The 23547-nt window shown below is 32.4% G+C and overlaps 2 protein-coding genes across 5 annotated transcripts in view; both read right to left on the reverse strand.

Moving 5' to 3' along the window:
• Window positions 1-939: 939 nt before the first annotated feature.
• Window positions 940-3004, reverse strand: LOC144552013 (uncharacterized). Its single transcript, XM_078300124.1, has 4 exons — window positions 2817-3004; window positions 2203-2276; window positions 1456-2011; window positions 940-1150 (listed from the first exon to the last, which is right to left on the reverse strand). Exons 3-4 carry the CDS (start codon window positions 2005-2007, stop codon window positions 974-976), a joined length of 729 nt encoding a protein of 242 aa, XP_078156250.1. The 5' UTR covers window positions 2008-2011; window positions 2203-2276; window positions 2817-3004; the 3' UTR covers window positions 940-973.
• Window positions 3005-8641: 5637 nt separating this feature from the next.
• Window positions 8642-23547, reverse strand: part of LOC144551007 (uncharacterized) — a 55880-nt gene continuing 40974 nt past the window's right edge. For 2 of the 4 annotated variants that reach the window (XM_078298780.1, XM_078298779.1), the window contains exons 2-12: window positions 14192-14314; window positions 14059-14103; window positions 13804-13899; window positions 13271-13390; window positions 12725-12870; window positions 12226-12373; window positions 11744-11827; window positions 11186-11301; window positions 10623-10681; window positions 9963-10053; window positions 8642-9049 (exon numbers count right to left, since the gene is read on the reverse strand). In XM_078298780.1, coding sequence (XP_078154906.1) covers window positions 8837-9049; window positions 9963-10053; window positions 10623-10681; window positions 11186-11301; window positions 11744-11827; window positions 12226-12373; window positions 12725-12870; window positions 13271-13390; window positions 13804-13899; window positions 14059-14103; window positions 14192-14291 — 1218 coding nt within the window. In that variant the 5' untranslated portion in view covers window positions 14292-14314 and the 3' untranslated portion in view covers window positions 8642-8836. Of the gene's footprint in view, window positions 9050-9962; window positions 10054-10622; window positions 10682-11185; window positions 11302-11743; window positions 11828-12225; window positions 12374-12724; window positions 12871-13270; window positions 13391-13803; window positions 13900-14058; window positions 14104-14191; window positions 14315-15563; window positions 15723-23547 lie in introns of those variants that run through there. The other 2 variants (XM_078298781.1, XM_078298778.1) reach the window with 2 other exon arrangements.

Genomic DNA, 23547 nt, shown 5'->3' on the forward strand with positions numbered 1-23547 from the left:
TTGTGCAGGAGATGTTAAATAGCATGATTTTGATAATCGGTTTTCTAATTATGTTTTTTTTTTTTTTAAATGGCATGTATAGCTAGGTTATGTCACTGTTTGAATTTTGATAAATAAAGGTAATTGTAGAATTTTGATTCGTATTTCTGTGTCATGAAATGATGTCTTATATGAACAAACCAAACTTGTATGTTCTGACAAGGTATTGTGAAATTTACACAATGAACCCTATTTTTTTTTAAATCATATCACAAAAAGAGATGCATCTATATCACAGAAAGAGTTGCATATATCATAAAAAATGAAATATTATTGGAAAAAAAAGAGGCATACGTATCACTGGTACAAAAAGAAATGTCAAAGAGTTGCATATATTATAAAAAATGAAATATTATTGAAAAAAAAGAGGCATACGTATCATTGGTACAAAAAGAAATGTCATGAGATTGCATACATCAATAACTAATATTGCATAAAGCAAGCAACCACAAGCTATTAAAATTTAGCAATAGTCACAGAGAGCTCCATCAAAATTTAGTGAGTGGCTATGCATCAAAATCGTGCGCAATAGTCACAGACAGAGCTCCAGCAATAGTGCATACATCAATAGTCACAGACATATTATAATTTAGCAGCTCCATCAAAATTTAACGCAGCCACAAGCTATTAAAATTTAGCATGAATAGAGCTCACCATAATGTAAATTTTCAAGTAGCTTCATCAAAATGACAATAAATAATATACAAATTTTCAAGCATAAAGCCCATAACAGATTATAAGAAATAACCACAAATATATCATATATCATAGAATTGTTCATTTCTATTGTTTATATCATTTAACAAATAGCACTTTTTTCACTATTTACTCAAAAACTTCACAAAAATTGCAACAGATAGGGTATTGCATCTTTTACAAAATGAACCCTATTGTTTCTTAAAATCACTTAATATTAAATTTTAATGCTATGCCCTCAAAAGAGGTCTTCTTCATCCCCATAAACTGCATCAGATTCAAATGCACTTTGATCTTCGCCATGCACATAATCTTCATCATCTTCACTCATAAATTCAGATTCATCTTCACTCGCATCTTGTATGGAGATGGGTTCTCTTCTTTTACGCTTGTCATCTTGTATGGAAATTATCATCTCAAGAATCACAAATGATTAAAGAAAAAAAAAAAAATCACAAACAGTCATGAGCAGACAGACCCTTCCAAATATATATACTAATCCAAACCATACTTAAGGGACCATACATTTCTATCCCTTGCAACAGAATTTGACATGAATAAGAGTAGTAGTCTGGAGAGAATTGAGCAAAGGGAACAATTGCAGTAGAGGGGAAATTAGCCATATTTTGCAAAATAGTGTACTTGGCCTTTGTATATAGTGCAGTTATATATACTGATAAGGCATAAAACAAGCTATTTTTTTTTATGAAGATCGTTTACCTTTGGACATTTCCTCATGTTATGACCCTCTTTTTTATGACAATAACTACAAGTCCTCATCTTTTTGGCATCTCTTACGTCAGCCGGAGCCTTAAATCGAGTAGGTTTTCTACTGCCCTTACATTGCGAAACGGGTGGATCGCTGAATTTCATATCATTCTCTTTCTTTACAACTTTCAGTTTTGGTTCATCTTCATCATCTTTATGCATTCGAAACTGGCAATAAGCTTTGCACTCACTTCTCTGCATCGATCTTTCCTTTTCGGGTGTCTTTTCAATTAACCCACCAATCGTCTCCTCCATTTGCTTTCTTTTTTTTCTGGATTTCCCTTCTTTCGAACAAACCATTCGCAAATTCGTTTTTATCCCTTTTGTATTTATGTACCTTGATTGCTTACGGATACTAAATCCAATAATGTATCCATACGTGTTGTAAAAATTGTAAGCATGTTTTTCACTAGCAAACTCCATCCCTACATGAGGCTCGATACTTTCCTCTCTTTTTCCATTTATTATCATATCTTCTATTTCATCTACTTCCAAATCATCCATTTATCTAAAAAAAAAATATAGTAGTTATAAATTAGATTAAAAAACACTACAATTTGAATTGTTATCTACATTTACTAGAAAATTTAAAGTCATATCACATAGAGGTCAGCACTACAATTTAATTGTTATCTACTCAATTGAAAATTTACTCTAGAGAAAAACCTAGAAAAGTTGAATAAATAAAAATCATGTTACCCTGCTGCTTTGGAAGAGAGGGGGCTGGAGTGACAGAGGGGAGAAGGGGTCTGGTGCAACGAAAAGGAGAGAGCCTGATACAAAATAGAACAATTAGCTCAGAAAATATTAGATATAAATTCTTTTGAGAAGCAAAGGTAAACAAATAAATTCTTTTGATGGGCAAACCGTGCTTTGTGCTGCAGTTTTGAGAAGCAAAGGTAAACAAATTAATTTCTTTTGTTAAGTTCATCTCAATTATATATGTTTAAGAAAGACTCTTAGGAACTAATAAATATTCAAACAGTTTGCCCCATTTGCTGCGATTTCTGGAGGATTATACAGCTATAGATTAAATAAAAGATATTTCACAAACAGATGGAAGAAAATTAGATTATACAAAAGTATTATGCAGCGTAATATGCTTTAGAGACTTCCATTTCAAATATGGCTTTTATTTCTCACTAGTGTCGTACCAGTAACTTATCTCTCAGAAAGTTGACCTAATTGGATTTCAAGTAAATCTCTACCATATTGATTTTCATTGTTTGAACGGGACTAAATGGAGAATTATTTTGGTGCGATTTTAGATTTCTCTTCCAAAAACATTAAATCATTTAATCAGGAAAGCAAACCTTAAACGCCTGAGAGAGCGCGTCTGATGTGGTCGGAGAGAAGGGCGATCAGGAGAGAAGAGCGAGAGGAGGGCAGCGGTGCGGTGAGAGGAGAAGAGGCTCGTTAGGGTTTTGAAGGGAGGTGCAGCGGTGCGGTGCGCGTCGAGAGAGGAGAGGAGGGCGATCAGGAGAGATTCGCGTCGTGAGAGAGAGCGCGCGTAGGGGGCATTACTGGAGGGGTCCAGTTAAGTGATTCACTGCATTTGAAATTTTTCCAAAAATTTTCAGATCTGATCTGCGTGAATTTTAAAGAAATCGAACGGTTTAAAAGTTTATTTCTCCACAGCCTAGTAAAAATCGATTTGAGAATAGCCCCCCCTCTCTCTCTCTCTATATATATATATATAGGCAAAGGCTTCTATGGACATAAGGACCTATTTGTAAAAATGAACATATTTTTATTTTCAAAGTTCAAATGATCGATTCAAACCGTTCATCTTATTCTCCATATTAATATGTGCTTGGAGACCAAATTTTACTGGAATTTTTTTACTATTTATTAAGATGGGTAAAAAAAATATCAAATTTAGACCATTGAATTTTGTACTTATCTTAATAAATAGTAAAAAAATTCCAAAAAATGTAAAATTTGGTCTCCAAGCACATATTAATATGAAGAACAAGATGAACGGTTTGGATCGATCATTTGAACTTTGAAAATAAAAATATGTTCATTTTACAAATAGGTCATTATGTCCATAGAAGCATCACTCATATATATATCTTAAAAGCAAAGGTATAATTGATAAAATTATTATGTTTGAAGTTTGATAATATGTTTTTGTCAAGCTAAATTAAAAACTTCACATTTTCTTTTTTTGAAAGTTTCACGGAGGGGCCAAGGTAAATTTTTACCTTTTTTTTTTCATCCCTCTCTCTCTCTCTCCTGAAATTTTTATTAATATAAAAAAAAATAATAAATTTCAAATTCTACCTACTTTTGCACACGACTTTGAAAATTATCCGAATCCATCAAAATCTCACTGGTTTTCTAACTTTTTTCCGGTTATTTCCTCATCGGTTCAAGAATTGGAACTGGTGAGATTCTTGTTGGTTTCAAGAAAACAAATCAGTGAGATACTCACTGTTTTTTGTGTTTCTGTGTGTTTTTTTGTTTTTTTTTTACAAAACAGAAAATTTTATAATTCATTTATTTTTTGTATTGAAATATTATAAATGTTTAATATATTTCTTTGAAAATAGATGGAATACAATATAATTTGATTTATTAGAAAGATTGTGACAAACAACCCAAATCAACATTTTTTAGGCCGGATTTTTCACGGCTATAAAAAAAATTAATATATTTCTTTGTGTTATCAGAAAAAAAATGTTTTGAATTTGAGTTATTGATCGCGGTTTAGAAGTTACTTCTAGGTAATACAAAAAATATTGTAATCATTCTAGTACATTTAATTTCCAAAAAGTTGTTTCTATTTTTAATAACAATCATTAAATAATTTAAAGTTTTTGTTTTTGTTTTTTCAAAAATAGATATAACTTTTTAGAAATTAAATGTACTAGAATGATCACAATATTTTATGTATTTACTTAGAAGTGAGTTTTGAACTAGGATCAATAACTCAGAATCCAAGCATTTTTTTTTCCAGTAACACAAAGAAATATATTAATTTTTTTTACAGCTGTAAAAAATCCGACCTGAAAAATGTTAATCCGATTTATTTGTCACAATATTTCTAATAAATCAAATTATATTGTATTCTATCTATTTTCAAAGAAATATATTAAATATTTTTAATATTTCAATACAAAAAATAAATAAACTATAAATTTTATGTTTTGTAAAAAAAAAAAAAAAAAAACACAAAAACCGGTGAGAATCTCACCAATTTGTTTTCTTAAAACTGGTGAGATTTTTACCAATTTTGACAATTTTCGAAATCATGCGCAAAAGTGGATTGAATTTGAATTTCTTTTTTTTTATATTAATAAAAACTAGTCACGGCTCCGCCGCAACCATTTTCTTGATGTGTTTTTTTAAATGCTTGTTAGCGTACATAGGTGGCACATTTTTTTAAAAATACCAGCATCGTAAGTGAGGACGTGTCCCATAACCCTTCAAAAGTTTCTCAATCTCTAAATTATGTGTCTTGTTCAAACGATGAGATGCAAAAAAAATACAATGCCTTCTAAATTTCATCTTCGTTGTCTATACCAGCTATAAGAATGTTGTTATGTGACAACTTAAGGGTGACACAATTTAGAAATATTCACAATTTTTAGAAAATCAAATGCCCTCTGAACTTCACCTATTTTGCACAACCCAATTATAAGAGTGATACACGTCATCACATTAATATTATGCAATATGTAAATTATGACATACAAAAACTCCAATGTCTTACTAATTACGCTTTTCTTGCACAATCCATTTACAGAGTACTATAGGTCACAACTTTAGGCTCATGCCCTTCAACAATCATGTAATCATAAGAGTGCCATAGATCATCATATTAAGCTCAAGCTCTTTGCAAATTATAACTACAAAATCCAATGTTTTGTGAGTTTCACCTTTGTTGCACAACAGAATTATAAGAGCCTATCTTTCACAATATTAGATTTGTGTTCTTCATGGGTTATTAGATCTAGAAAAACCAATGCCTTCTTAGGTATACCTTCTTTGCACAACGAAGTTATAAGTTATAAGTGTTGTAGGTCATGACATTAGGGTAATGTTCTTTGGAAATCATATTTCTTTGCACACCTCACTCTTGTCAGCACCAAAGTTGTCAGAGCTGCTCGACCAAGAGAATACGGGCCCTGGTAAAACACCCAGAGAATGCCTGAACCTCATATCATCAAGATTATTTTTTTTTAGTGGAAAACAAAATGATATTGTTAAGAATGTAACATTATGCTGGTCATATTTGTGAAAAGAAATATGATTCATCCAAACTTAATATAATATAGCAATCAATTCCTGACATAACAAAATCTTGTTAGAAGCATTTAATTTTCTATTTTAATCAGATCATAAGACTTTTATATTGTCATAGTTCAATTTTTAAGCCTACATTGCTACAGTTTTAGCCAAGATAGACTACGAATGAAAGTGCAGTGTTTCCAAAAAGAGGGACAACAAAAATGATAATAAGATTAAATAAAATATACAGGAAGACTATATTGGTATGGAAGTTATATGACACATTTTCTCAGATCTGTTAATTTGATTAGCTCAAGTTAATAAGAATGAAAAAAAGTACCTTAGGACTCACAGGCTATGATTCATCTATAATACAAAATTTCTTAGAAAATAGTACAAAAACTCAAATAATACAAAACTTGGGTCTAAACTGCTTGGAAAAGAGCCTTCTTTATGTCTGTGAACTTGGATTTGACAGAAACGTGGCCTATGCCCTCTGATTTGTCTGTTTTCTTAGAGAGGACATTTCTGGCATTTTTTAGAACAATAGAGGTATCAATTGAGTTTTGCACTGGTCACCAGCACTTGCCTTGTTTATTTCATGTCCAAACACTGTCTGAACAGTGTCTAGGTTATATGCAAGCACTGAAACTGATGTAAACCCCAATGAGTCCTTGGTTACCCTTACCAGTAAAGGATTAAGCATGAAACAGTGGCCTTGCATTCCTTGGTTGTGTATTTAATATTTATGCAATAAGGTCACTGGTTCCTATTCATTCCTTTATTAGCAGGCATACCCCTCCCCTTTTATGTTTTTGTATAGGAAACATGTGTTTTATAGGCTTCTTAGGATTCTTAGTTTGTTCATTCTAATTTCTATATGTGCATTGTTGGTACCAGTACCAAATAAATTCCCAATATTAACATTACCATTGTATCAAGGAGTACATTACCAAGGTGGAAGCCTGTAATTTCCAAATTCTGAAGAAATTCAAATTGAAATTAAGATTTGAGCTTGTGACCCGTGATTGTAATATTAATTTTCTTAAATGTCAAATGTAGATTGCTAATTTATGGCTTAATACATGGTGCGACGGGAAGGAAGTATCTCAGTAAGAGTGACCAATAATGCCTTATTCAGTGGGAAGCTGGAAGAAAGAGGAGTAGTCATACAATGAGGTCAATTTTTAGTCAGTGTTAGCTCATAGATTTCTTGGGAAAATAAAAAAGACACATTGGGGGAAACAGGAAAGGAGAAAGCTTACAGGAGCAGCTGCTGCCTGAAATGTGGAAGTGAAATCTGTTTGGAATAAGGAGAGGGGAAAATTTTAAATAAGGTAGGTTTTAATTAGTGCAAAATATAGGAGTTCAATTTTCCATGAAGCTTGATATGGTTCAATGGTCAAAAAGTGCAAATAAAAACTACTGGTAGGGCGGGGTAACTAAGTAATTTAGGGTCGAATAATAGCAAGAAAGTGCAAGTAATGAACTTCATGAGGGAGGGAAGTACGAATTTGATCAAATACCTAGTGGTAGTCTACGGATATATTATTTGGTACCCGAACCTGGAGAAATTTGAAACAATGATACAGAAGAGTGGTACCGTACCTCGGAGCAGCGACGAGGAACAACGGTAGTGGGAATTGCGGCCTTCTCCCAGATTAGGGTCAGGAGGAGAATGGGCTAGCAATAGGAGAATGACAGCGAGAGGCAGACAACAACCACCTATAAGCCTACCAAAGAAGGCGGTGATAGTGAGAACAACAAGTGGCAAGGTCGTGCTACGTGTAGCGCAGGGGGAGAAAGGGATAGCCAGGTGTGGTCGTAGGTGCGATCGTGAGAAGCTGAGGCGGCGGTTTGATTTTCCTTTATTTCTTTTTATTTCTTTTTTGGGTGTACGCCGTACCGATAGCCCAAATTGAGAAATTGAGCAGAAATGAGGTCATAACGCCAGGTGAGGCAAGGTGAAAACAATATGAGCCTTCGTTGCTAAATCATAGGGCAGATCAGGGGGAACGCACTGTTCATCGCTGACGTCACTTTGCATTCAAAATTAAGGTTTTATAATTTCGGTAAAAAAGGTGGTATGGTTATTTGTTTATGTTATTAAGTTTACATTTTGTTTATGCAATTGGAGCAATAGTTTCGAGCTGAATTTACCATTTGTATCCATGGATTACCTAGTAGCAAGTACCATGAGCATGAAGGTTGGTGTTGGATGTATTAGTCTTTTTTTTAATTTATTTTTTAATTTTCAATTATATTTGAACTTACTTAAAATTGTATTGTTAAGATTATCAAAATAAAGTTGGTGTGTATTGACGCAGTAGGTTGAATTCGTAAAAAAGGGGTCAACTTTATTGTTTCCTTACTGTCTTTTCAGTTTGCGCAGTATATCTGGTGCCAGCTTAAATCATATAACATTTAAACAACGATAAAAACTACAGTTAGCGCATCATTTGTGCGAATCTCATTGTCATCCAGTTGAGAGTCGAGACACAGCAACATGTGCGACTTTAGTAACTGATACTATCATAAATTTTAAAGATTTAAAAACTATTCTGGAGATGATAATGTGTCCCCTAAAAGAGAATATTTAAATGAAACATTGCAAATGATATGAAAACTCCATCTTTTTATAATAAAAAAATAAAAAATAAAAAATAAAAATTGAAAACCATGTGGCACAAAATGTAAACCCATTAATATTCAACTAAATTCAGGCAAATATTTGACTAATCCAAAAATACATACTCAGAGGTGCGACTAATAATAGTTGAGTTAGAAACTTAGAATTAAAGAGGACATGAATGATTTCATTTTCATATAAAGAGGACATGAATGATTTCATTTTCATATAAAGTGATACCATTATCATTTTGATAGTATCATCAATACATCCTTCAATAAATTGGAATACTATTATCATTTTCATAGCATCATCAATTCCATACAGAAAACTAACACAGGTCCTCTTAATTTTAACTATTCAAAAACCTCGCAATAACTGTTACAACTAATACAAGCAGATTATACATCAAACTTGACCACCAAGTACTGCCAAAAGTACATTCTATAAATAATCCCATTCTAAAATCTAGAGGCCAAATACACGGGCAATACCATCATCTGAGACTGAAACAATGGAAGTACCATCAGCAGTTAGGGCCAGGGACTGTACTGTACCACGGCCTTTGAAAGTTCTTTCACAATTTCCAGTTAAACTGTCCCATATACGCACTTTTCCATCTATGCAACCACTTGCCACATATTGGGTTGTGCCAAGCCATGCCACACATGTTATTCCCTCCTGTGAAATTGTTCGAATTGCCCCAACATTTTACATTAGTGACAAAAAAGACGAAAAGGAAAACAAAAATGTTCATCTCTGTCCCCAAAAATCAGAAAACTCATATGCTGAACAGAAGTATAACTGCACCCCTCATCACCTTGTTTCTCAAAAAGAGTAACAAAATAGCAGTATTGTAATTATTTCAAGAAGATGGGAAGTGACAGGACTTTATTATTAGAGGGATATATTTGATTTTGTGTTCTATAGGCATAGGGATGCTATTTTACCATTATATTGTGCAATGAAGCTCCAGCAAACCAGACCAACCAACTCAAATGTCACCAAAAACCAAACGGACACATAATTGTTAGGAAGTTCTGATCAAAACCAAAACCCAACACATACAACCCCCAGCCCCCAAAGAAAAATAAATAAATAAATACAGGAAAAAAATAATCCGATATCAACCATGACAAATGGATAAAACAGTTATCAAAATTAAACAAAAGATCAAACTATATATACTGTTCTCTCTAGTCTAGATAGATTGCTTGTTAAACTTGGTGTAATTAGAAAACTTCTTGATCACCAATTAAGTGTCGATAAAACTAAAACTGTTATTCTTTCAAACTGCTTAATGGATGAACGATTGGTTTTCAAATTGCACCAAATTTGATCCCTATCATATCTAAACTATAGAGAGGATATTTGCAATTTTTATTTTTTATTTTATGAACCGTTTGGTCTGTTTTGTCATGATGGTGAAACATGTTTGTTGTCAATATTACCGATCCCAAGAAGGAATGGCAGTGCAATTGAAATATTGTTTAAAGAATAACCAAAACTCAATCATTCATATAAACCAAATTTAATTCAACCCAACTGACCCAAAAACAAAACAAACTGAATCCCCAAGGTGTTTACAGTTTACCTCGTGTTCACAAATGCAACGAGAAGAGGTACGCTGGGGCTCCCAAATTATAAGCTTCTGATCCATCCCTCCAGTTGCCACAAATCCAAAGCTGCATATCCATTTTATGTAGATTAATAATACATTAGTTATATCTGTATCTTCTTCCTCATCTTCTCCTTTTACATTAGTACAAAGGTTGTCATAATGGTTATAATAAATCCACTTAACCATTTGTTATTTTTGTCTTTTCTCCTTTTACAGTTTTTTGTCTTTTCTCAATCAATAATTTTCTTTCTCTGAGGATTCTCGGCCAAAATTTTTGGTGAAGCACTATTCTTCAGAGTCAACATCTGCTGCCATAATATTATACACTGATATGCTGTAGTTTTTGTGGACCATCTGATCAAGGTATATATTACACCTCGATCTTTTAGGGGGGTTTTGTTGATCTGACCTGATCCATCGGATTTTCATCCGACGACCATGGCATGTCAGTCTCATAGTAGCCATTGCAGCAGAGTCAAATTTCCAGTACTGGACTAAAAGATTCAGAAACCTTCCTTAAGTATGGTGAATTGATTTCAAAACCACAACCACCACCAAAAAATAAGGAAACCTGCTCAGCAATAAAACATGATGTCATACAATGCAGTATGGAATACTTGACCAGTAAATTACCTAGGAGAAATACCAATGCACTCAATCGAAAGAGTATGGCCCACTAATGAGCTCCTAACCTGGAACAGGTAGGAAAAATAGTCTTATAATCATATATTAACCATACACTGTACAAATTATATTTTTTGTACAGGAACTTGTGCAGTACTGTTTAAGAAAAGGGCAGCCACGAAATATCAGAAAGAAGATATTTGAGCCACAACTAAACAACAGATTGGTGTATTGTGTATATAGGTCTGCAATTATGTCTTCTTGTTTACAATATAATTCAACTGCCCTTAAATGGAGGGAATAGTTAATACATGAAGAAATGGATAATTTCACTAGTGTGCACATAAAACATCTCATAAAACCATAGATGATATGGAAATTACCATCTAGATACCTAAATCTAAATTTCTTCAAAATACACAAATTACCCTTGCTTGCTGCTTATATAGAGAAAAGGACGGTAGGCGCCATATGAAACAAATGGAAGTAGAAAATCCGATACATAATACCATTTAATAGAGGTACAATTGAAAGGGACATGCAAATTAATAAAAAGAAGTTCAGGATTTGACCTGCCCAGTAGATAAGTTGACCATGTGCAATGATCCATCTTGTGCCCCAGTAATAGCAACAGTTGAATCAGCAGTTATCGCCATGCATGTCAAACTATCTTGATGGTAATTATGTCCTATACAAAAGCATTTAATTCAACGAAGCAACAACAAATTATAGTTTGTGCAATTTATTAAGTTCATTGATTCTTGTCTTGCATATGACAGATGCTTAACAGCATGATTGAGAATTATTTGAAACTAACTATGAACATCTAGATTTCAACATTTCCAAATTTGGGGTACTTGTGGGTCTAATACTGTTGTGTACTGCCTAAAACAATACACTACATTTTCATAACTAAATATCTTATCTATAAATCCTCCAACAGTAGACACAAAAAATATATATAAAATAAGATAGCCTTCAAGTAAGCACCCCAAATAAAAAAAAAATTCTAAGAAACCCATACATGTCTATTACTGAGCACAAGCAATTAAATATTTATTATAGTGATAGCTATGGTAAAAAAGTGAAGAAACAATAAATACAATAAATTCTCTAATTCTGTTTTTTACCTAAAATACGATAAATGCTTTCCCCAGTTTTAGGGTTCCATATCCTCATTGTTTTATCATCAGAACCAGAACATAAAATCTTACCTGCAAAAAGATTTCAATCTAATACATAAACTGAAACATATGCAGAGGTAATTGTATATATATTTTAAGATATTTACTTGTTATCTATTTGCAGTTTACTTAGATTTTGAATTTGCAAATTTCTCTCTCATATAAAGGTTACAGCATATTTCTCATACATCTCCTAGACATCTTAGTCTATAGAATAACTTTGGGATCTTTAAAAGATATAATATAAGAAAAGAACCAGAAATCTATTATTCTACCAAATAATTAAGTAAACTCAAGCTAGATTGCATATATTAAACTTGCACTTGATTGAATATTTGAGGATAATTGTAAATATTTTGAGAATAATGCAAGGAATAATACGGTCAAATCCAATTATAGATATAAATTCAGAAGAGATATGAAGTTACCATCGGGGTCAAAGCCACCACAAGTGACTACACCACTATGGGCTGAGAAGGAACTAAGAAAGGCTCCTTTATCAGCATTCCACATGTAAACACTAGAATCTTCAGACCCAGCAATTATCAGGTGCCCTTTGGGATGCCATTTTATCCACTATTTCAAAGTCAAAAATCCAAATCAAATTATAATATTTAACAAACTTCAAATTTAAAAAATTAAAATCAAGTGCATGAGTTAAATATGAACCAAGGGTTAACATATCTGGTATTAAACAAGTTAAGCCTGGAATGATAGTGTAACAGTATGTAGTATATACCCAATTTTACTTGGTATAATTAGAATATTTTTATTTGTTAACCATTGTGCCTATTATCCATTAATTAATAGCATTTTCTAACTTGGTGTGTGCTTTAATGTGCTTTTAGGATTGTAGCAATTCTAGAAACAATGTCTAATCATAACCCTTTCCAAGTACCTGCAAGTTCCTGTATTTAGGTACTTTACCTCAAATCCTTCACCAGAGCCCTCGAGAGTGAATTTTAGGGTACCCGAAGCAATGTCCCAAACCTTTACCAAGCCATCAAAACCTCCTGATGCGAGTAGTTGGCCATCATGGCTAAAGGCTACACTAGTCACGGTTTCTGTATGCCCTGATTGGATTTCAAAATGAGGAGTTACATGAGTTATTGCTTATGTCTCATAAAGATCAAATATTTGTATTCTACCACACCAACAAAAATTGAAAAATAGGTACCACAATCCACTACTAAATATTTGAGTCTTGTTATTAAAGAATAGAGGCTGGAATAGCAAAAAAATCATATTATTTATCCAATATTGTGTCATGTTCTAAAACCAGAAATTTCAACATATGTAACTAACATATCTCTACAAATCCAATCCCAACCAGAAAACACCAAATAAATCTTAAAATAAAATAATCAACAGAAATAATGTCCATAGATAATGCACACCAAATGATTCAATACTCATCATTTTTCCTCTATAATGCACAAATAAACACACATACTGACACCCACAAACACTAACCTTGAAGCTCAAGTACTGCTTCAGGGTTTCCGATCTTCCAAAGATATGCTCTTTCATCCTTCCCACCTGTGGCCACAAGTAATGGATCTACAGGACTGCATGCCACTGTATAAACTTCGTCTGTATTCAATAAACCATACGAATATCAACAAAAACAGTTTTAGCTGTGCGACTAACTTGAACCACTTATCTTTGGTGAAAAATTGTCAGGTTTTGTATTCCAATTACTAATTCCATAACAATCATAATCAGTACTAGCTTTAAACCTTCCAATTACGATATTTTAATGCAACCATACTAATTTCAATGTAACTTCTTTTTGTGCTTGCCTATGCTTTCTATTTTATAATTGATATTTTGTTCACAAAAACTAATTGTAGTAACCACAGACTAATAAGTAGTACATTTCTATCCTAATTCAATACAAAAAAACTTTTCACACTCATTTATTTAAATAATTATATTGTTTTCTCCAGAATATACAAAAGAGCATTATTTTATTTATCATCAATACATGATAGTAGTATACTTACCAGTATGCCTCTGGAATTTGTAAATGGAACCAATGGCTCCATCTTGTATCCCTTCTTCTTCTTCTTCTTCTTCTTCTCCTTCTACTTCTTCTTCTGCTAAGAATAAGCACCAAAGTTATTTCATGCTTTAAAAAGAAAAAAAAAAACTACAAATGAAAGACCAACAATTCAAAATGACACCAACTGGTACTATATATAGTACTGGAAGGCAATACGAATAAACCAAGTAAAAGTACAATAGCAATGCTAGCTCACCAGAATTGTCATCAGGTTCCATATCATCATCTTGATCAAGGAGAACTACAAATTTTATAACAAGAAAAATAAAAATAAGAGAATTAATACAAATAATTGAATAGAGCTAAGAGAAAAAAAAAAAAAAAAAAACCTTCTTCATCAATGTCGTATTCATGTATGATATCATCTTCACTTATGAAAACCTCTCCCTCATCAAAATCCTCGCAACCGTTGCCGCTATGGATGCTCATCTTGTCTTCTCGGCTATGCTTGTCTGACACAAATGTTTTTTACAGGATATTCATAAAAGGGTCAAAAATAAAAAATAGTTCCATGCCCACTGCTAGTCTAACAGAGATGGAGGATTTTACAGGATATTTATAAGAAGAGATCAAGTTACAAAAAATTTTGAGTTACAATAAGTTACCACAACCATTTTCTGCCATTTCAAAGTCCAAATCGTCGATCCAAACCGTTCAACATGATCTCCACAATAAAATTTGCTTCCAAATCAAATTTTATATTTTTTGGAATTTTTTTACTATTTATTAAGATGGGTACAAAATTCAATGGTCTGAATTTAACTAATTCTTGTATCCATCTTAATAAATAGTAAACAAATTTCAAAAAATGTAAAATTTGGTCTCCAAGCACATTTTATTGTCGAGATCACATCTAACGATTTGGATCGACGATTTGGACTTTGAAAATGTAGAAAATGGTTGTGGTAACTTGTTGTAACTTGATCCCTCCTCTTATAAGAATTAACCCCCCCACCCGCTACTGTATAAGATTGGAATGATAACGGTCCAATGTTGGTAAGAACTGTTTCATCAGCATTAAAAATTGTGCATATTTGATCCGCACGGATGTTAAAAAAATTTCACGAATCTTAATATTGATCGAACGGCTCTGGTGGAATATTGGACCAAATTTGGTCCAATACCAATCAGACTGCCCCAATTCCAATGATGTGATGACATAAGTGATGATAACAGGCTTCATGTTGTACTTCACTGTTAGGCCTGCTAATGGGTCAACCGTTTGCCCAACCTATAATTGGTTCAATAAATTGTATAACATAATTGGGCCCTATTCAAATTGAATGGGGGAAGATAAAATCCGAGCCCTGTTCGTTTTATATTCGGACAGTGTCTGTTTCATCCAAAGGTCCAGCCCGTCCATTTAATTCCGGGCCCTATTCAATAAAAAAACATTTAATCCTTTTAGACGCAATTTTCGTTGTTCGTTTCTTCTCAATCAGGGTAGCCGACTGGTACTGATTTTATTTCAATATAGTTATGTGCCAATTATTACCAGTAAAATGTAAGCACCTACTGGACTTCCATTATCGCACAAACTCAAAAATTCAGTATCTCTTCAAAATCCAACTTTTCTCTCATCTCTCAGTAGTAAACAAGGATAGTAGATTATAAATTTAGCCCAAATTTTGTGTTAAACACCAAACCTATTCATTAACTAATCTGAGAGAACGAGGGAGAGAGAGGAAGAGGGGCACTTACCAAGAATGGAGGCGGCGCGACGGAGAGGGAAGAGCTCGCGGGTTCACCGTGAGACTGTGCAGTGCCGGCGTGAGGCGTGACAGAGGGAAAGAGACGAAGCGGCGCGAGGCGTGAGAGGGGAAGAGACGAAGCAGAGGCGTGAGAGAGGCGCTGAGTCGGTGTTAGCCTGTTAGGTCGAATGACTTAGTTCGATTGTTCGTGTTCGAACAGAAATCGATCGGATCTGAGTTCGAACTGTTAAACGGGTTGTCCAAAGGCCCTTCAAGTTCGGCCCGGTTTAACTGATCCGAACTGAACTTTGGGCCTGTTTGATTTCATCCGATTAGCAGGCCTAAATGCTGTCCAATTATTGTTCGATCCGTTATCCATGGACAAATCTATCAAATTAGCAGGTCTATAAATAAATTACCGTAGGATCAAATCAGAAAGATTTCAATTAGACAAAAGATTCTTCCTAAATATTTTGTATACTTTGATTTAATTTAGACTACTAATCACCAAGCTTTTGGGCGCCCGTGTAAAATAAAGCCGAAGGTCAAAAATCGGATAGTAGTTACAAGAGAAAAGTTCAAACTTTTAAAGTTTAGCGGAAACCTAAGATGACGACTCTGAATATGACGAAGAGAAACGTCCGGATTGAAGTGAGAAAAATGAAAGAGCAAGTTATGAAGCGGAGAGAGAGAAATAGAGAGGGGAACAGTGAGACGGCGAGACAAGGTGGAAGGTTTTTTAGACTCATGAAGTCATTGGAACGAGCAAAAGGGAGGGTCTTAACATAATATTTCTAACTATGAATTATTTTATCTCATAATTATATAACATAAACCAATAACGAACGAAAGGAAGGGCCTCTAAACGGCTCCATTTTTTTTTCCTCCGCTAATTGATAAACAAAATGTTAACATAATATATAAGTATAAAGAGGAGGGATCAAGTTACAACAATTTTTGAGTTACAACAAGTATTTTCTACATTTTCAAAGTTCAAATCGTCGATCCAAACCGTTAGATGTGATCTCTACTATAAAATGTGCTTGAAGACCAAATTTTACATTTTTTGGAATTTTTTATTATTTATTAAGATGAGTACAAAAACTAGTCAAATTTAGACCATTGAATTTTGTACCCATCTTGATAAATAGTAAATAAAATTTTTCAAAATATGTAAAATTTGGTCTCCAAGCACATTTTATTGTAGAGATTACATCTAACGGTTTGGATCGACGATTTGAATTTTGCAAATGTAGAAAATGTTTGTTGTAACTTGATCACTTCTGAAGTATAAATCAAATTATAAATAAATTTTAATTTGGACTAATTAACTGAGAGTCAAGCCGAATAAATCCGACATTTTTATTTATATCTATTATTTTATTTATTTTATTAAAAATAATTAAGATTTTGAATTTTTATTAAAAATACTCTAGTCGCAGGAATTTTGTAAGACTCGAAATAACGGCTCCAAGTCACAGAAAATTACTGCGACTTGTTTTTTTTTTTTGCTTTTTTGCAGATCATGGCTTTTAAAAAAAAAAATTTACGGAAGGGAATTGAGGAGCCAAAACAGACCACGTGGCCTTAGTGCCACGTAGGTTCTTTTTTCACATTTTGTAAATAAAACCTTAAGTTTATGAGATTTATAAATAAGTCCATTATTATTTTAAAGAAACTTATTGAACACTTTTTATAACTAAATCTTTAAGTATTGTAAAAAATTGTCACACTCCGATGGTCGGATCGGGCAGGCAATGCGATAGAACGACGTTCTTGCATTTATCCGTCGTCATGTCAACCTACGTCGCAACACATATAACAAACAGAAACAATACATAGTCAGCTACAAAGCCGAGTAACCAATTATTTAACGACACAGATTCTCTATAATTAGCTTAATAACAATAAACAACCATTTCAATATGATTGGATCAATCTACACAATTAATGATCAAATTACGTATGCATATTTAACTGATAATATCAATTGGGCCTAGGTTTTCATTAATAACAGTTCAATTCCAGTTCAAATTCCTGAAAACATGCGATTCCCAGTATTTCAGTCCATTAAAAACAATTTTAGTATCTAGACCTCATATTCCAGTGAAATATACTATCATAATCCGATAACCCAATTCAATATCCAATCAAAATCCAATTCAACTATTCAAATCGAAAACACATATCCGATCAATCTAGAAATCCAATTCAAAATGCAACACTTGTTCAGAATCAACATAAACGTAGTCAGAATTCCAATCGGACATCTCATCAAAATATTTCTATTCTTTTTTTCTAATTTTCTTCTCTTGTTTTCTTTTATTTTCCTTTCCTTTCTTTTTTTCTAATTTCCTTTTCATTTCTCTCTCCTCAATCAGATCAATCGTATACTCTCATTTTATTTGTGGGGGGGGGGGGGGGGGGGGGTTGCTTGGTTCTTTCACGCGTGGGAGCCACGTGGCCTTAGTGCCACATGGGTTTTTTTTTTCGTTTTTTTAATTTTGCAATTGAAACCTTATAATTTTCTAATATTATAAATAGGTCCAAAATAATTAAAAATATATATACTAAGTGTTACAAATTCTTCCCCTTAAAAAAAATTTTGTCCTCAAAATTCAAACAAATGATATACAAACCAAATATAATCAACTTGAACTAAATTAATTTATTTCCATTCATTCGTTTGCCTTAAAATTCTATACTACGTGAGTCAAACAATATATTAAATGATACCACGAATGACAGATATTACGAAATTAATAATCAATCAATTTTCAAATTTCAGGAATCAATATTCCATAATGTCTATTCAGATAAGTCCGGAAAGCTGTCAGAATTATTCAAAATGATAAGAACACAAATATAATTCTTAGAACAATTTCATGAATCAATTTTCATAATGTCAAATTCAATTTGGATCATACAGATTTAAGTCAAGATACTTGTCAAACTTGTTAAGATTGATCAAGATTCAATTCAATTCAATTCAAACAGAACAATAATAACAAATGAAGCTTGGACCCAAACACAGTCCGAGGAACGAATGGTCTGATACCATTTTGTCATGCCCCGGCAGTCGGGCCAGGCATGCAACTCAACAAAACGACATCCTTGCTGTTACACTTAGTGCACCTCTAATTGCTCAAAAACAGAAATTAAATTGCAATTGAAAGTAAATAGATGAGTTTAGAGAAATTTGACACGCGGGGTGTTAACGGAGTTCGGCAAAACAAAGGCCTGTTAGTTTGTAATAATCTAGAAGTCAATAATACGATAATTTATCATAAAGTTTTGTTCATGAATTGAATGTTTATCATTTTGTTGCCTTGAGTATTATTGCATTTATGGATCATTTCGAGTTCATGACTGAAATTGTGAAACTCCATAATATAGATGATATATACTCTTAAATAGTCACTGACCAAGGTAATTAGCAGGAACACTAATTACCGCGATAAGGTTAGTATGTGGATTAAAAGATGATTAAGTTTTACAAACCACCTGACATGAGATGTCATTTTAATCACATAGATACATGTTCTAGGAACATGGTATTTGACAGACCCCGAATGAAAAATTAAATAGAATTGTGTTCGTGTCATTAATGTTTTCATTCAGTGTTAAGTTCTAAAGTATGAGGTATTCATCTTTCCTACTAAGAAATGTATATGTGTGATTGTTATCAAACGCTGTCGGTAAAATGCAGTTATAACGGTAGCTCTTCGGTATACATGGCTTAGCTGAGGTAGTGATGGTTTACCAAAAGTACTATTGTCCCTCGTATCTCTATACGAGCTATAGCATCACTGGGCCCCTTGGTAGAGTTAGATTATCTGCATGCGGTATAATTACAAGAGTAATTATATTTGATAATCTGCTCAAGATCAAGAAAAGATTAAGTTTGCAAGGATGACACACATCTACCTTGAAACTAATCTGATAGCTATGAGACAAAAGAACTGACACAAGTAAATAGTTTACTGGATCGTGATATTGTACAGTACAGCATCATCTGTGTAATTGGATGGTCATGATGTGTTGCTAGATACCACTCATGATTATAGAAGTTAAAACAGTTTTAACTCTGTTTACCAACATAACACAGATCCTATTGGGTCACACCATATAGGAGCTACTCGGAGAATCTTACTGATTAATTATAAATTGATTATAATTAATATTAAGATGGTTATAATTAATTATACGTGATATAATTAAATTATAAATGTCATTTAGAATGACAAGCAGAAACAACGGTTAATTTATAAACGTACACGTTACGTTGTATAAAAGTTACCGAACAACAACCGAAAAGAAATATAATTGTATATGACAATTATATATATTTGATTTGGATTTTAATTTGTTAATTATGGATTTGAATTATGGGATTAAAAGCCCAAAATAATCAAAGCCTTAATTAAAATTAAAAGCTCAAAGTCAAAGCCCAAAATCAAAGCCTTTTACTATTCATGCCTTAATGGGCCAACGGCAAAATGGTCATTTCACACCTATGCCACCTTGCATGACACCTTAGGGTGTAGAAGCATGGAGAAGAGTGTGGAAGGGGTATTTTGGTATTTTCACATATTAAAGGATGAGGTGTCAAGGATTTTTGGTAAATAGATTTGTTTTGAGGGGTATTTCGATCTTTTGCGAACCTCCTCAAAACACTATAAATAGAGGGGTGAGGGTAGAGAGAAAACTTACTAATTCACATGTTAATCTGATTAATTCGTTAATCGGAATTTCTCTCTTCCCCGGTTTCAATTATTACGAAATTCGGAAATAATATATTTTTGCAAACTCTGCGGTATTTCTGGTTTTGCTTTTAAGTGAAACGGAATAACTTGGAGTCTTAAATATATTTAAATTGTCCCTTTTTTGGTGGATAGTGTTTCTGCAGAATTCTGCGGTTTACGGTATTTCTAGCAGAAGAAATAAACCGCTCTCCAGTTAGTCCTGGTGGATAACCGATAGAGGTATCACACGTGTGATACTCCGAGTCGATTTCTTCCCTGGTGTAGCTCTTCTCGCTCGGTCTGCATTCCAACTGTGATTTGGAAACAAGGTATAAATTGTTATATTAATCTATTTAATTGGTAAATAGATTTAAAGCTTTAGAAAATCAATTATGGAGTAGATCTGTAAATAGGATTAAACGGATCTTCTTGATTCATTTAATCCGTAGCTTAAGGTAGATGTAAAAAAAATTGTTTTACTCTTTCCGCACCTTAAGCTAAATCAATGGGTTTGAACCGTCATAACCTCAACAAGGCCTACGTCTCCGGGGCTTCGCAACCTCAAGTGGTGCGCCTTTCTATTATCCAATACGAAAGGATTATAATTTGTGAACCGTTGAGCCCTTACACACCAAGCGGGAAGTCAAACGGCCAACTCAAAGAGATGAGAACAAGATCTCTTAGTTCAAGCTACTCAAGAGAAACACTCAATAAATCACTCTAATCTAATCTAACTCAAAATTAGTGAAGTGGGTTTGAGGTTGTTTGGGGGATTTTGAAGTTTTAAGCTCTCAAGCTAAGCTCTCAGAAAATCACTTTTTAGAAGTTTAGGATCGGCTAAGATACTTTGGGAAGAAAGCCCAAAGACCTATTTATAGAGTCAGTTCAAAAATGAGCTAAATGAGATAAAATGTTGCAACGTTTTATCTCAAAATGCGATTTTAGGTTTTCAATTTTTTGACAGCTCAGCTAATCGATCCAAAACGTTACAACGATTGTATAACGTTTCTATAACGTTTTGCACTGTAAAAATATTGATCAAAAACATGATTTTTGAAACTCAGATTTAATTAAAACGTTACAACGTTTCTATAAACGTTATAACGTTTGTAACTTGATTTTGAATTAGATACAACTGTTCTTTAGCAGTTATGATAGTCTAAATCGTTACAACGTTTTTATAAACATTGCCAACGTTTTAGATTCCTTCTGCGTTTGATTTTATCAAAAATAAATCCAAAATTATCAAAAATATATTTTATTTTTCCATAATGCCCATGTTTCATCTAATGGTTCAAAAGTAAAGTACTGGAGAAATTATAAAAAAATAAAAATAAATTTATGAAGTTTTGACAATAAAAAAATTCAATAGTATATATATCAATAAAACTTAATCCGAAATAATCAAACAATACATCATTTTTATTATTATTATTATTATTATTATTATTATTATTATTATTATTATTATTATTATTATTCATTCTTTATTTTTAGAAATTAAGTTGGGATGTGACATGTATGAATATAAATTTCACGAAAAATAAAGAAATTACAAAACATGAGATCAAGAAAAATATACCAAATCTCATTTAAAACATCGTATTTAATTATAACGAATAAAATTTGTATTTTATATAATAATAATTAATTAATATTGTTATGTTATTGTTTAATCCAATTAATTTAATTACGTGTAATAATTATATTAATAAAGAAAATGGTATAATATCAAAATTAATTATTACAATTTTCTTGATAAATTAATTAATACAATTGTATAAATTTATTTTTATTTTTTTATAATTGCTCTAGTACTTTGCTTTTGATCCATTAGATGAAACATGAGCATTATCAAAAATTTAAATATATTTTGGATAATTTTGGATTTTTTTTTCAATTTATTACAATACTTGAAGGTTTAGTTATAAAAAGTGTTCAATAAGTTTCTTTGAAATAATAATGGACTTATTTATAAATCTCATAAACTCAAGATTTTATTTACAAAATGTGAAAAAAAAGAACCTCCATGGCAACTAAGGCCACGCGGCCTGTTTTGGCTCCTCAATTCCCTTCCGTCAATTTTTTTATAAAAACCATGATCTGCAAAAAAGCAAAAAAAAAAAATCGTAGAAATTTCCTGCGACCCTTATTCCAAATTGCAGAAAATTCCTGCGACTTAGATAATAACTCAAAATCTTAGTTATTTTTAATAAAATATATTATATAATGGATATAAATAAAAATATCAGAATAAATATAATAAAATTAGAAAATCAGCATCTTATAGTTACTTTTTAAAAAAAATCTTTTAGAGTGGCCGAGCTGGGTCGTGATGCATGTCTTTTGGAAGGAGATATGACCAATTTTGTTTAGCAGATAGTGAAACTGATGTTAAAATTTGTGGAAATAAAAAATAAAAAACTACACGTGAACTTTGAATTTACATTTGATATGTGTGAATTTGACACAATTTAACACTTATTTGATCATCAATGAACCAAATTACCAGCTTCTTAATTATTAACATAAGACCAGTAATTTATAATTAAGACGCACCATTTTTTTTTCTTTTGTTTCAGAGTCAACAGAAACGGCTTGTAAATTTGTCGACATGATAAGTTATTAATACCTGTACTTGGATTAATTTCGCTGGCTATAGCTTGTCAGCAAGCTACGTCTTATGTTTAAACTAACAAAAATAATTTGATGTATAGAGTAGAACTAGGGTGTTCGTAAGTTCATCAAGTTCTTTAGTGAACTCAAGTATAAAATAGGTCAATTTGGCTTCAAATGACGAATCTAAATCATTGAAAGTTGAAACCCACCTACCTTACGAGTGATGGGTCTACATGTGAAAATTTTAAACATTCGAATTAATTTAGTATAAAATCAATTGGTCAAAAATTAGAAGGTTAATAAATTAATTTTAATGCATTCATTTTTTGAACGTTTTTTGACCGCTTGATTTTATACTAAATTAATTCGAATGTTTAAAATTTTCACATATACACGCATCACTCGTAGAGTAGGTGAGTTTCAACAATTCCGATCGTCATTTAAAGTCGATTTGATGAGTTTTAGACCCAAAATTTTTATTAATATCCACAAAAAATATGAAATTTTAGAAACTATTCAGGTTTTCGCGTTATTTCGAAATCTACCCAAACCGCAATTTTATTTGCGGTTTGAGACTTAATTACCGCAATTTTTTTTTGCGGTTTTGGAATTCCAAGTGCAATTTTTTTT

This window comes from Carex rostrata, chromosome 3 (assembly GCF_964058835.1).
Source record: "Carex rostrata chromosome 3, lpCarRost1.2, whole genome shotgun sequence".
NCBI lineage: Eukaryota > Viridiplantae > Streptophyta > Magnoliopsida > Poales > Cyperaceae > Carex > Carex rostrata.